The following is a 13,975-nucleotide window of genomic DNA, read 5'->3' as shown; positions in this document are numbered from 1 at the left end:
ACATCACCTTTCAGCCATGTAGCCCTATAGCCACGTGGGCACAGAGACCTTTCCACCGTTAAGCAATGGGATTTCCTTCTGCATGGGTTGGAGCAGCTCAAGAACAAACTCAGGCTGTGGTACTGTGGATCGTGGCCTTAACCTTGTGACTTCCCAGCCTCCTTGTTAGCTGCCACGGGAATAGCGTAGGATGGCTGAGGATGCTGTCAGGGTTGAGTGTACCAGGGAAGTGGCCTGGGAGTGGCTGGCTGGGATGGGACTGCTTTGCTTTCCCATTCCAACAGCTCTTTTTGCTCTCCTAGGGACCAGAAGGGAAACCAGGAAAACAGGGGGAAAAGGGCAAGCCTGGCCAGAAGGTAGGAACATCTGCTGATAACGTCTCCTCCTCTGGATCTCCCTTTCTTTGCTCATCTTTGATATTTATCTGTAGAAGTGGTTTTGTCCTACACTGATGCCGCTGCTTTTGTTCTGCAGGGCAGCAAGGGCTACCAGGGGCAGCTCGGCGAGACAGGATCTCCAGGGAAGGAGGGGCCAAAGGGAAACCAAGGCCCCAAAGGATCCCGAGGTACCCTGGGACCTATGGTGAGAAGAGCTCTGCGAAGGGTTGAACGCAACACACAGAAACGTGACTAGCAGTGGTGGACACAGGCCTGAGTGAAGCAGAGAGCCCAGCAGGGCTTCAGAGCACAGAAGTGCTGTGAGCTGGGTTTCACCAACCCGCAGGGTGAACCCTTGCGCAGGAGACCCTCTGTGGGGGTGGTTCTGGTGGTGCCCCGTGAACCCAGCTCACGTTGCATCGTGGCGGTTCTTCACCACTCCCCAGATGGGCTGGAATATCAGGGATTTTTCTTGAGAAGGGAGTGAGCTGATAAGCTATTTTTTACTAAGATCTTTCCCTTTGAGACTGCACACTCATAGCAAGAGCTGCTTCCAAGTCAAACTATGTTGTTATAAGGATCTCTGCCTTGGACTTCTGCCCTGTTTCTACACCCACTCTTGATCTACTTAACTAAAACACTTGCAGCAAGAAGAAATACAGCATGGGAAAGGGTTTGAGTTAGGGACTGAAGGTGAGGCTTGCAGGGAGAACAACAGCAGTATGGCGGAGAGGGAAGAAAGTTTATTTGCTTTAGGCACATGAGGCACTGGGACAGTGGCGGTGGTGAGTACCTCCTCACGCATTACAGGCTGGTAAGGAAACTAGATTTGGTAAACTTTGTGAAAAAGCAGGAGTTATTTATGAACAAGGAATCATGGTGATGTTTCAGAACAGTAGCAAATGAGTGATATGAGTGATGGAGTAATGGTTCTGCTCATAGTGTTTTCCTGCACTAAAAATTATGGCCTCCTTATATATCCTCCCTTCATATTCCTTAGCAAAGCCTCCATGGATTATTTCATAAGGAAGCGAAGCAACATCTGAGCAGCAGTCTATTGGACTGAACACGTCTCTGTCTTGTGGAAAGAGCTTTCTTCCACACTAAATGGGATTACATGGAAAGTTTGCGATTCACTTTAATCTGATGATCTGACTTTAAACCCTTTTGTTCTGTCTGCTAAAGGTGCAATAAACAGCTCTTGCAGTGCCCTCATCACAACCCAGAAAACTCCTGGCCTCCGAACCACCACCAAAAGTTTTCTTCCCAACAGTTTAGGATTAGGTCATGCATGAGAAGGGTCTTGCTGGTGGACTTCCTAGCACAAAGCTAATTTGGATATAAAAGCATCCAGAAGGGCAGATGAAGGGCACACACTATGCAGCCATTTCTGGTAGCAAATGTGAATGAGGTGGGGGACCTATTGCTACAGCCTGGCAAAGACATAGAAGGGACTCCTAGCATCACTCCCCATGTATGAGTGGGTGAAGCCAAGCAAGAGCACTTCAGATGGCCGCAGCAAAGCTCACCCGTGGCCAGGAGAACAGGTGGCTGCACTCCCGTGTGGAGCTGAGCTTTGCATAGTCCAGCGCATCCTCTTCTTAGGTCATACCCACAGGCTACTCTCATGGTGCTTTCTGTGCTTGCCTCTCCAGGGTGCTCCAGGAAGGATGGGTGCTCAAGGCGAGCCTGGCTTAAAGGGTTACCAGGTAAGGATTTCATTTTCATCCTCCAGCTCCTGTCTGTTCTCAAACGCAGGAAACCTGCCACCCCAGAATGCAAAATAGTTCTTAACCCATGATTTATTTCTGATCTTGAGTTCAGTTTAGTTCTCTAGTCTCTGTTTGCACCATCACAACTTCCCCAGATGTGTTTGGTTCAGCTCTGCCATGACCCACATGTCCCTCCAAAGCTGGGATGCACAACACAGGGCTTGCAAGATCTGGCAGCAAAACAGGGAGGACCTTCAGTCAGGCAGCTCTTTCCATCTCCTCATGTGCTGTCTGCTCTCCACAGGGGCATGCAGGACCACCAGGGCCAATTGGACCACCAGGGCCGAAGGGGGAAAAGGTAAGTTCACAGACTTTAGCCATGTCCTCTTCCATGGCATGGAGGCTGAGCTGAAGACTCTGTCCTGCTGCCATAACACCCATGCGTCCGCACCCTCCTCCTCTGCCTGCGGTAGAGGCAACACCCCGACAGCAGGGCCACCTACACAGCTTGTGCTGCAGCCTTGCTGCTGCAGATCCGCACAGGACACCCACGCCACTAGCACGCGCTTTCCAAACACCACATGCCCTTGCGCGGCTGGCTGAGCCAGCCAGCATGCGTTCTGGGGATGAGTTTTTCCTGCATCCGCAGAAATTCTGCTCAACCCCCAAGCCAGAAGAAATCAGGCTAGTAGCTTTCTGTGATGGAGCCAGAGCAACACCCTGCACAAACCAGCTTATCTTCAGCTGCCCATCTGTGCTTAAACCAGCTGATACTGTGTCGTAAGCAAGGCAGAGCTGGTCTCCTCTCTATTGCCCTCGCTCCATTTTCCTCATTGCCTGCCGCCCCCTTACCTTGCTCATCCCCCCCAGCCACTTGATGAGCTCCCTTGCTGCAGCTGGCCTGAGTCAGAGCCCTTTTCCCACAGTGGCTTTCCCCTTGTGTTTTTCCCTTTTTGCTGAGTCAGCACAGCCATAACCAGCTCAGGCTGGAGAAGTGACTCACGCTGTAATGGTTTCCTGTCGGAGCTGGCTGCGGGGCGCTGAGGGACAGCCCAGCTGGGCTGGCCGGACTTGCCGGAGCCCCTCGCGTGCCTGCAGCAGCGACGCTCCCTCCCTCCGTGCGGGAAGGGGAGCGATGGTAACTGGGACTGCTCGGGGAAGCGATGGTAATTGGGACTGGTCGGGGAAGCGATGGTAGTTGGGACTGGTCAGTCGTGGGGTCCTCATGAGGAGGAAAGGTGCACAAACGCCTTTCGCACATTTTCCACACCCCAGCACCAAGAGCGCGTTCGGCTTTCCCTCGGCACACGGTGCGATTGCAGCTGTACATGTGCAAGCCGGAGCTTCATGGCTTACAAAGGAGTTTGTGGAAGAGATCCCAAGGGCTCGTCTTTGCTGGGGCTGTGAATGTGTCCTTCCAGCTCAGGCTCCTGGGTGTCAGGACACCCTGTTCACGCTGCTGCCTGTGCTCTGCCCCCAGACCCCTTGCGCAGCAGTGGATCTTCGTGCTGATGGCCGGGAGTCCGTGAGGCAGGGTGAACCGTTCTGTTCCGCTAAGATATTCACAAGCCTCAGAAATTTTGCTTTGGGGATGAACAATGGTCATGCAGCTTTTTCTCTCATTTCCTGCTGCTGAAACGCATCCATGGAAGAACAGCTGGTGATGTTCCTGCTGCTCCACACCTCCATCGCTCCCTTGCTGAATTTCCTCTCCTCCCCCAGCATTTCTAACGCTGTCCCATCCGCTTCCTGAGCTGCACCGCTTGCTCTCCCAGACTTCAGCAGCATTCCTCCTCAGGTGCATTCTGCTGAGTGGCCGTGTGGGAAGTGGCAAGTGTTAACCAAGCACTGCCAGCCCAGGATAACAATGCCAGAGCTCACGACAAAGCACGTTGTCAGTTGAGCGCCTGGCCAGAAAGCTCCCATGGTTTCAGTAGCAAATGATCCCCAAATTATTAATCTAAAGTACTCAGTGAAGCACTCTCCCCTTCACCAACAAAATACTCTTCTGCAAATGGACACTAGAAGAGCACTCCTCAGAAAAAACATGTATCTGGTGTCATCAGAGCACAGCAACGCTGATGATAAAATGAATAAACTGAAGCCTGACAAAGACACTAAAGCATCTAACGCATCCTGCTGAGAACAGGCAGGTCCGTTAATGACCACTGACAGCCAGATCTCATGTCTTCCTGGAAGGTCATCAGGTCTGCTGGCAACTTGCTGGGGAGAGCTCTGTCTGAAGGAGAGCACAGTGTGGCATGCTGAGCCTCCAGCACCGTTTCCTGCAGCATCCAGGTGCTCCATAAAAGTCTTGCATCTAAGTTTTCTTGTCCATTCTTCCTTCTTATCTCCTAAGAGTTGCCTGGATCCCAGCCTAAGGATAGATGGGTTCCTTCCCTCCAGACATCTGTAACTTTGCACACACATGTGAACATGAAAATGGAAGCCTGAATCTGAGAAGTGAAGAGGAAAAAGGGACCGTGACTGCTCTGTGAGCTTCAAACAAAGTGGTAAACTTAGCTGTGCCAAAGGAGGATGTATAATGGTGGGGAAGGTCTTCCCTTTTCCAGAGAAGAAAGCGCCTTAGTGAGAGGCATGTATTGTGGAATCCAGCTCCCTTGTGCCATGCCAGCCAGCTACTCCGCCGCATTTAATACATTTACAGCTCCTCAAAGAGGCCTTGCTCAGAGCAGACGCCTGCACTTGGCAGCTGCTTAAAGCAGTCCAGATGGGATCCTTTTAAAAATTACAAACTGGTGTATCTCACTTTGGGAGAGGAGCCAACAACAACAAGCTTTCCCTTCTCCATGCATTTTCCATTTGTATCCCAACATGTTTACTTTGCTGCCCTTTACTCTAACTTTTTTTTCACTGCAACTTTCCAAAGCATTAGCGCAGACCTTTCATCTCCCTCTTGAGCAGTTGAGGCATCAGGAAGTCCTGGAGGAGCTCAGTCTCGCAGTCCTAGAGCTGACCAGGCTGCAGGATTTTCTCAGTCAGAAGACAAAGGACAAGGTAGGAATTAGACTCAAGAGATCACGAAGCCACAATTCAGCTTTGGGGAGAAAGTCTGTGAGTCTTGATGCTCTTCAAGGGTCTCCAGAATTATGAGCTTTCTTTGTGTTCATGGTGCTCGTCACAGCTCCCAGATGGCAAGGTGTTCACATCGCATTTGGGAAGAAGCAATCGGTGCCAAGACTTCTGCATAGTAGCACGTATACTGGGATTTTTAATTTTTTTTCTCTGAGTCTTGAGAGAAGCGGTGGCTTTGTTTTCCTTCTAGCCTACATTCCTTTGATAGTGGCTAGAAAGCAAACCAGTTGCCAGATATTCTGCTGCTGTCTTCAACCGGCAAGTTCAGTAGCACTGGAAACTGTTGGCAGAGCCTGTTAGGCATTGCTTTTCCTTCTCTCTACTCTGCTACCCAAATTTCTCCATCCATGTTGCTCAGTACTATGTTCTCAAGCCATCCTGGCACAGTTTCTCCCTATATATTTCTTCTACCGTAATACCTCCTCAAAACTCCAGGCAAGCATGCTGGAGTACCCCACCCAGCACACGATCTCTTAAAGGCAATAACCGGTGCGTACATATGAAATCCTGGTGACATTCATCCAACACGTCACAGCTGCAGAGAAAGAAAATGCCGCTGTCATCAAGCGTGTAATGAGAGGGGTGCGCTGAGCTCTTTGCTATCTGTCAAGGTTCACTGCAAGAGATTTTGCCAGATCCTAAGCCTCATTCCACCAAGCTGTGAACATCAATCCTAGTGCTCAGCTGTGAGAAGTCAGTGTGGGTCAGCGTGTCCCTCAGCAGTGGCACAGCCCAGATTCCAAGCCGTGACCCAGCTCCTACAGAAAAGAAGATACGGGCTCCACTCTCTGAGCTTTTTCACGGAGGGTTATTCACTGCTCCAGGTGTGCATTACCAGACATCACATACAAGCAAAGCACCCTAAATGCCTTCTGCCAGAGCCAGGATCACTGAGAAATTGCTGAAGCACCCTTACTGTCAGCAGCTGCAACTCAAACAGAAGATGAGAGTAGCCCAGAGAGAAAGTTAGACAGTCGTAAATACACCAGAAAGGGCTGACACAACCACTGAGAGTTACAGAAGTCTGTGGAAAACTTGGCTCTGCCTAGCTATGGAGATTTGGATGTTCAAGGCTCTAGGTGAACCCCAAGCACTCCAAACACAGCAGCTCTGCTGTGCCAGAAGCCCCCCAGACCTCCTCTCTCCAGTAGCTGCAACATCAAAGGAGCTCTGAGACATGTTCATCCTAAAGAGCCAGAGTGCCAGGGACTCAGAGATATGAAGTAGCCAAAAACTGGAGGAGCTGGAATGTAGCAATCCTCTATGGAGAGCAAAGAAACAGCCGCCTCTGAGCCGGACTCCAGAGAAAATAGGACACCATGACCCTAAGTGACTTATACAACAAAATTAAAAGAAATAGTGTCTGTGTTAAATCTTGAGGGATCTCTCTGTGGATGTTTTAGAGAGACCTCAGTTATAAACAGTTTGGGTGACGTTATCTGCCAGCCAAACCATGAGCTCTGAGCTCTTGCTGGGGAGCAAGTGGAGGGGCTCATGCAGTGAGTGTGCAAGGGGCTGACCCTGTCACCTGAGCAGCCTAAGAGAAGCCCACAATGGTGACACAACCAGGGAGCCCATCCAGACCACCCTGGTTCCCATGACAGCCTGGACAGCACTCAATGAGGGTGGGGAAGTCCTTGATGAAAGAGTTTGGTTTAACTGTCAGCAATAAAATTCAGAGGCAGAGAACCATTTCCCATGTTGTTGTAATTATGTGCTTCTTGCTTCGTTTTCAGAATTGCTGAAAATAACCCTTTGCACCTGGTTCCTTAGGGAGGATGGTTCGACCGGGCAGAAACAACCACTGTGAAAGCCATGTGAAGAGTCCGTGTAGTCTAGGTTATGAAAAGTAAAAAAAAAAACCAAACAAAAAAAATTGTTTAGACTTTCTTTGGATGAAAAGTTAATAAGTCAACAGAGACTTTGACTTAGAGGCCAACAATATGGGAGGAGTGAACCGGGTCTGTACAGAAGCACCTGCCATATAGATGCTGCCTATATTAATAGTAGCATTTTTTTTTCACAGGGAGAACAAGGCGATGACGGGAAGGTAGAAGGACCACAGGGACCACCTGGAGACAGAGTAAGATGTTAAATCCCTTCCCTACTCAATCCTGGCCTGATTTTTGCAGGTGGATTAGTTGGGTTTCTTCCTTACTTGTGGAACATGCACAAGCCATTGCGATATTGCAGATGACATTGTTTCCGTCCACCTTAACTCTTGTGTTGTAGGGCCCTGTTGGTGACAGAGGTGATCGAGGGGAGCCTGGAGACCCTGGTTATCCTGTAAGTATTTGCAATACATGATTCAGAAATGTTTGTCTTGAGGAAGTGCTTCCAACCTGCATCAGCCCGCAGAAGGTCCACCTTTTGCCCAGTAGTCACAATTCGTAACTCCCTGTTGTCCCTTGTCAGCCGCTGCACGTGGCCGTGTTTCAGTCAAGTAATTCAGGTAACTTTACCTGAAATGGTAAAAATTTTGCTGAAGGCAAATGTAGGTCCTGCAGGTCAGCACCTCACAAGGCCATGCACCTGCCTAAGCACACTAGACTGAAAATGAGCAGGACCATCTCATCAGAGATATCTGTGATTATCAAGAAAATACCTTGGGGAAGATGTGCACAAGAGTGGTCATGTCGATGCTGGACAAAAGTCAAGACTGATGTGCCCATGGCTGTAGACTTTCTTGGGAAGATCTCTGTTAACTTGGAGGTTTGGAAGCTTCCGAAATCTTACCGAGATTTCTCTCAAAAGCAACACCAGGGGTATGAACTGATCCTCTGTGCTCCTGATGCCCTCTGTGCGGGACAGCTCCAGCCAGCTGGTGCTGATCTGCAAAGGCTCTATGGACTCCTACCTCCATCTAAAAGCAGCTGGTCAGAGCGACCCCTTACAGGAATGTACAGAAGAGTTTAAATTCACCAGGGTAGCAGTGCTGCTGCCTGATTTCGTAGAACAGCAGTCTCCAACTGTTTGCTGACATTAGTGCTTGTACTTAGGGGTGCATTGGAGAGCCTTCTTTACTGCTTAGATGGTGATTAGCAGTTCCTCTTAGCTAGTTCTTTCCAATGAGAAATCATGGAGGACGCACACTCCAACGTTTCTGTGTTAGCAGGATGCAGATATGTACACCTTCTCCTGCCCCGTACAGCATGTTGCATCCATTTTTGTTTCCCATTGCCACAAAAGTATCCAAGAACAAACATGCTCCCTCTGTTTTTTTATTTAAGGGTCAAGAAGGGCTTGATGGAGAAAGAGGAAAACCTGGACAGCAAGGCTTACCTGTAAGAGATACTGCTTCATTGTAAGCTACCCTATGTCACGTGCATGTGAAAAGGAGATGCAAAAGGGAGGGAAGGTAGGAAGGGCTGCAGTGAGGGGTGTGTGGTGGCTGTGAGACACAGCATTTCTGTAAGCCAGGCCCACGGAAGGGGCATTTGGGGCCACATGTTGAGACTAACAAGTGGGTGACGGAGCAGGGGGTGCTCCCAGAAGCCTGTCTCCAAAACTGTCTTTTCTGAACGGTCCAAGAGGGACTGGAAATCTCAGGTGATGGGTGGTGGGAGGTGACAGTGACAGTGAAAGGGTCTGCTTGGAAATGATACATTTGGCACACTGCTGGTGAGAGCTGGTCCAGCACAAGGTGAGAACGTATTATTCTGCCCGCATGGTGTTCCCTCTCAGACCAGTACATTTATGAAAAGCTCAATTAAATCAAAATTTAAGGGAAGGACTTTTTATTCCCTTGCTACCCATGGCAGCACCTAATTTGTGTGAGGGACTATTGCAAGTGTGAGTGCAGCAGCACATTAGACATGGTTTGTATTGAGAAATAAAGTTGAATCTATTCCCATTCTTTGTAGGGCTGCTGGGAAGAACAAATGCTATTTTGGGGTAAAGCCTTAGTGCTCTGTCTTACGGCCTAGAAATGGCTAGAGCCACTGCATTCCCCAGTAGATGCAGTTTATCCTGAGTGGTGGCAGCCCCTCAGATGTCACTAGTTTAGATGGAAGCGGGAGCTCTGGATTGTCTTTAGTAAGAGTCACTAGAAACACATGGCTCAGAAGCAAGCGGAGGAAGGAGAGCTCTGCAAGTGGGTCCTGGCTTACCTCTTCTTTGATGTTAGTCCAGAAGTTGCCCCTGACACAAATACACACAAGAAATCCCTGGATGGCCAGAAGAAAAGGACATGAGGGAGGACATGCATGATGCGGAGGAGACCACTAAGACAGCAGTGAAATATCCTCTCCACTTTACTCCTCCGTTGGCAGCTCTCTAATAGCTGACATCCAGGCGAAATAAGGAAGGGCTGCAGCGTGCAAGAGGGAGGTAGTACCAACACTGAAGATGCCATCCCTGTATAAACTCCTCACTCTGCACGTAGCTTCTGCAGTACCTTTCTCCAAATGGGCTCCTTCCTGCCCACTTCTCAGCACTGTTTTCCAGGCACCATCTGGGAGTTAGTGAATGATTTCCACGAATGCAAACACCACCCAAGTGAGGGGGTAGCATTGCTGCTTCCCCAGTTGACACCCTGTTAAATGCTCTCTGGAGACAGTTCCCTGCTCCTTTTTCCCCAGGGGCCCTGTCTGAGCACAGGCTGTTCCCCTGAATTGTTTCCATACAGTCAGCATTGTTAGGGCACAAAAAATGCTGTTCTTTGTACTTCGTGCAAGGTCCTGCCAGAAGAGAATTTCAAGCAGATTTCTCTTGCTTATGTTTTGTAGGGGGATCCTGGACCACCAGGCCAGCCAGGAGCAAAGGGATCCAAAGGTGATGTGGTAGGTTTCAGTAGGGTGGATTTCTAGTGTCCCAAGTTTAAAGAAAACGTCTAAGAGGACTCTCATGTTTTTCCCCAGCATGTGTGATTTGGCCTATGGTCTACGCCTTGAAAGGCTGTGGAGAACCTAGTGGGAGGGCTGTAAACATGTATGTGAGTGTCCAAGCCCAATAGTTTGTTGGCTTTGTGGAGCTGGAGAAGATCAAGAGAATTACAGCTCCAGTACGATGGGTGAATCTTGGGCAGGTCTTTAGTCACTGCCATGGGTTGTGTCCCTTTCTCGTATCCCTGTTTGTGGTGCCTCCAGCCACAGCTGGCTCGTCTGTCCCTAAGGAGGTCTGAGCCAGGCAAGTGTCTCTCTCTTTCACTTGAACTGTAAATTTTTCTGGCTTGAAACCTTCCAGATTTGGAGCCCATTTATCCATGCAGTTATGTTTCTTGGAAAAGTCCCTCTAACTTCTTGCCTTTATTGAGCAAGAAAACACAGTACACTTGGGTCCTTCAGGGTTTACTGGGGTATCTCATACCTACTCCTGCCTCCACATCTGGCTATAATGACAGCTTGCTAATTATTCTCACAGATCAAGGACATTATTTGCTAAAACATAAGCATGTGATCTCAATACTCAGCAAATTCTTGCACCCTTTTGGCAGATGTCAGGATTTTTAATCTGACGCTGCTGGGGTAATGCCAGAAGATAGTTTAACCTACAGTAGGCGTTCTTGGCAAAAAGTGCACCAGGTGATAAGATAAATAAACTCAACGCATCGATGGACAATGTGGAACTGCCTTTGGGTCTAATGAATAGCAGAGAAAGCACCCCCAGGAGCATTTCTTTCGTGTAGCTGGCCTGTCTGGTCCTCTGCAGATGGAGAAACAATGCACAGAAAATGCAGTGCTTCAATTTAAAAGTGCTTTAGTGCATGACCTCACTCAGAGAGCTCTGGTGAAGGTGATGAGGCTGAGTTTTCCATTCATTCTGCAGAAATTAATCCTTTTTACAGCTAATAAACCTCAGGAGTATTTCTTTTATGTCTTTATTCACAAAGCAGCATTGCAAATTTTAGACACAAGATAGCCTTTGCATTTCCATTAACTTTCCAAAATAGAGGGAACTACCTCGCAGAGAAAAGCTCTTTACTGAACGGCCTGCAGAAGAGTTGCTGGGTCCTTGGTTCAGCACGGTGCTGTCAATGAACTGACAGAGGATGCAGGTTTTAAGCATCTTGTTCTAATGTTTGCCAGTGCACTGAGTCCTCCCTTGAGTTCATCCTGCTTTATTTGTCCTCATCTGCTCTGTATTAGGAAAAATGTAGGTCCTTGCCTTCTAGCTATTCATTCCTGCCCTAGAACTCTCAAGACGTACGAAGAATCACTTGTAATAAAACCAAATAGCAGTTCATTCCCCTGTGTTGGAGCAACGTACTTTATAAATCTCCTTTTTAGAAAACTCTTCCCAACCACTATGCAAAAGCACACCCTGAAGTCAGGCTCCCAAGTGGAGTTGTGCTAGAACTGCTGCAATTTTTGATGTCTTTCTTTTTATACTTGCAGGGTCAAAAAGGAAAGCAAGGAGCACGGGGCAATGCAGGGAGTAGAGGCTCACCGGTAGGTAAAAATTCAGTTTTCTGCCCCAGGAAATGCTGTCCAGGAGCTCCATCACTAACACCTTTATGATTTTAGGGCATCCTTGGGCTACCAGGTCCTCGAGGAGTGGTGGGAAGGCAGGGTCAAGAGGGTGCCCCTGGAGTGGATGGAGTGCCGGGGAAGGATGGCGTGCCTGGGATGCTGGTGAGTTTGCAATTGTAACCTTGTAACATCAACAGCAAATGCAGCTTAGGAGCTGGAAAGCTAAAAGCACAAGAGAAACAGATCCAGTCCAGCTATAGATATTCCAGTTTACATGTACCCAGAGTGGATCATATACTCCTCTTCATATCTCACATGCACGTAGAGGCAGCAGCTGCCTTTGCATGGCCGAGTTTGTAAATAAACCTGTGTTTCTAGCCTGACAGATACTTGCATGCACTGACTTCTCTATGCATCGCCGCAAATGCACCCATGCCCAGATGCACGGTGCTTGCGGAGGGCAGAATCACACCACTCCCCTGTCACCTCAGAGGCTTTGCAGAGGTGGAAAAAAAATCTTGTTTCATAAACTATTTTGGGTTTCTTTTCTAGGGAGAGCAGGGTGATGATGGGGAAGAAGGTGTGACAGGGATGCCAGGCAAAAGAGGGAACCCTGGCATACCAGGACTCCCTGGGGCACAGGGACCACCAGGATTCAAGGTGGGTTTCTGACTCCCTAAGATACTGCTACGCGCAAACCAGTCTGTGAGCCTGTTGTCTCTAGAGCTTGATTCTCCAAGGTCTAATAAAGTCTCAACTCCTGTTGCCGTCTTTCACATAGCAAGAGGCTCAGTAGATCTTTCTCTCCACCCATCCATCCAATCCATCCATCCATCCTTTTCCACAAGGTTCACAGCAGCTGAGTGTCCCAGAGACCTTCCTCCTTTGTCAAAGGTCACTGAGCTCAGAAGCCTACAGATACACGTACCCACACTATGAACACTAACCTTCTTTCATTAGAAACCTGGCTACAATACCATGGTCTTGGAGAAGTTGCAAAGGAACTGTAGGATGTCCGGGATGGATGGCTCTGTGGGCAATCCAGGTGTCCTCTAGCTGCTGCTCTGCAAGGCCTGAACTGCTGAAGGGAAATTTGTGCTGCTTGGTTTTTAGCAGATATATTTACAGGTTTGGATTGGCTGGAACCGGTATGGGCTTGGACATCGCTCTGGGTGGAAGCCGGGACAGGCTGCTTTAGTGACCCTGAGGTTTCTTCCTGGTCCTTGCCCTGGTCCAGGCTGGCCGCAGGATCTGAACTGGGCCAACAGCAATTCAGCCGCTTGTAGAAAGACTCTGTAAATAGGAAGACTCCAGCTGGGTTTGGAGGGGTGATCGGCTCAGATGTAAATCACGCCTCCCGCAGCACATCGTCCTTAAACTGTCACTTGCTGCCCTCCAGCTGCCTCGGTCAGAATAACAGGCTGCCACCAGGCATGGCGGAAGGAGCCTCGTGTCACTGTGACAGGCTTGTTCCCTGCCTCCAGGGAAATGTGCCCCTTTCCCAGCTGCTCTGCCATCCCAGGCTCTCGCCTTCTTTGCTCCTCTCTCCCAGTCTGCCCCAGATGGAGCAGCTGGGGCTTGTGCTGCTCCCAGCGCTGGGCAGCGGGAAGGAGGTGGGGAGCAAAGCGTGGTGGTGGCTCTCGGAACCCCTCTCCTGTCCGGGGGCTGCGGTGTTGGTGCTGGGGAAAATGTTGGCTTTGCAGCCTCTGGATTCAAGTCCTCCCGCTGAAGGCTTGGCATGTCTTCAGCATTTTAGATGGATTAATTATCAATTGCTAGCCTGCTGGGGGAAGGGATGATGGGAAACTGCAGGGCAGGACAGACAGCACACGGAAGCACAGACAGAAGCGTTTCACCCCCTCGCTGTCCTTGGCCCCGATGCAGGCAGTACAGCTCTGCTGAAGCTCCTGCTCTGCGTCAAGCTCCAGAGGGGACCTAGCCATGCCCATCGCTGGTCTCACACTGTGCATCCTGCAACAATCCGCCTTAGCGGACCTGAGGCGTCTCCTGATGAAACCGCATTCCTTATCCCAATGAACCACCCTTTTCCAGCTTTCCATCTATGGCTGTTTCGGCTGAGTGTTGTTATATTTAGCTCCTGTTCTTTGGAATTACTTGAATTCTGTTATTTTTAGGGTGAAAGAGGATTGCCTGGACAGAGTGGCCAAACAGGGAAGCGAGGATCATCGGGAGGAACGGGCCTTCCAGGGAGCCCTGGCGAGCCGGGACCCAAAGGACAGCCGGTTAGTGATGGACCGGGCTGGCCAGACCTGACTCCAAGCTGTCTCCTGAAGGAGGGGGTGCAGATCCACAGGCTGGGGTAGCAGGGTGAACCCTGGGAGGGTCTTTTACAGGGGAGCCCATAACTAGCTTGTGTGTG

At 49.6% G+C, this 13,975-nt stretch overlaps 1 protein-coding gene across 1 annotated transcript in view; it reads left to right on the top strand.

Moving 5' to 3' along the window:
* COL27A1 (collagen type XXVII alpha 1 chain) overlaps positions 1–13,975 on the top strand; it is a 158,977-nt gene that overhangs the window by 134,325 nt on the left and 10,677 nt on the right. Inside the window, 12 exon segments of the mRNA XM_027778196.2 lie at positions 303–356; positions 475–582; positions 2,033–2,086; positions 2,394–2,447; positions 7,212–7,268; positions 7,418–7,471; positions 8,416–8,469; positions 9,913–9,966; positions 11,521–11,574; positions 11,650–11,757; positions 12,148–12,255; positions 13,731–13,838. Coding sequence (XP_027633997.2) covers positions 303–356; positions 475–582; positions 2,033–2,086; positions 2,394–2,447; positions 7,212–7,268; positions 7,418–7,471; positions 8,416–8,469; positions 9,913–9,966; positions 11,521–11,574; positions 11,650–11,757; positions 12,148–12,255; positions 13,731–13,838 — 867 coding nt within the window.

Source organism: Falco peregrinus, chromosome 1 (assembly GCF_023634155.1).
Source record: "Falco peregrinus isolate bFalPer1 chromosome 1, bFalPer1.pri, whole genome shotgun sequence".
In the NCBI taxonomy this organism is placed as follows: Eukaryota; Metazoa; Chordata; class Aves; order Falconiformes; family Falconidae; genus Falco; species Falco peregrinus.
The sequence above is the reverse complement of the archived record's forward strand: the minus strand, read 5'-3'. Positions and strand labels throughout refer to the sequence as shown.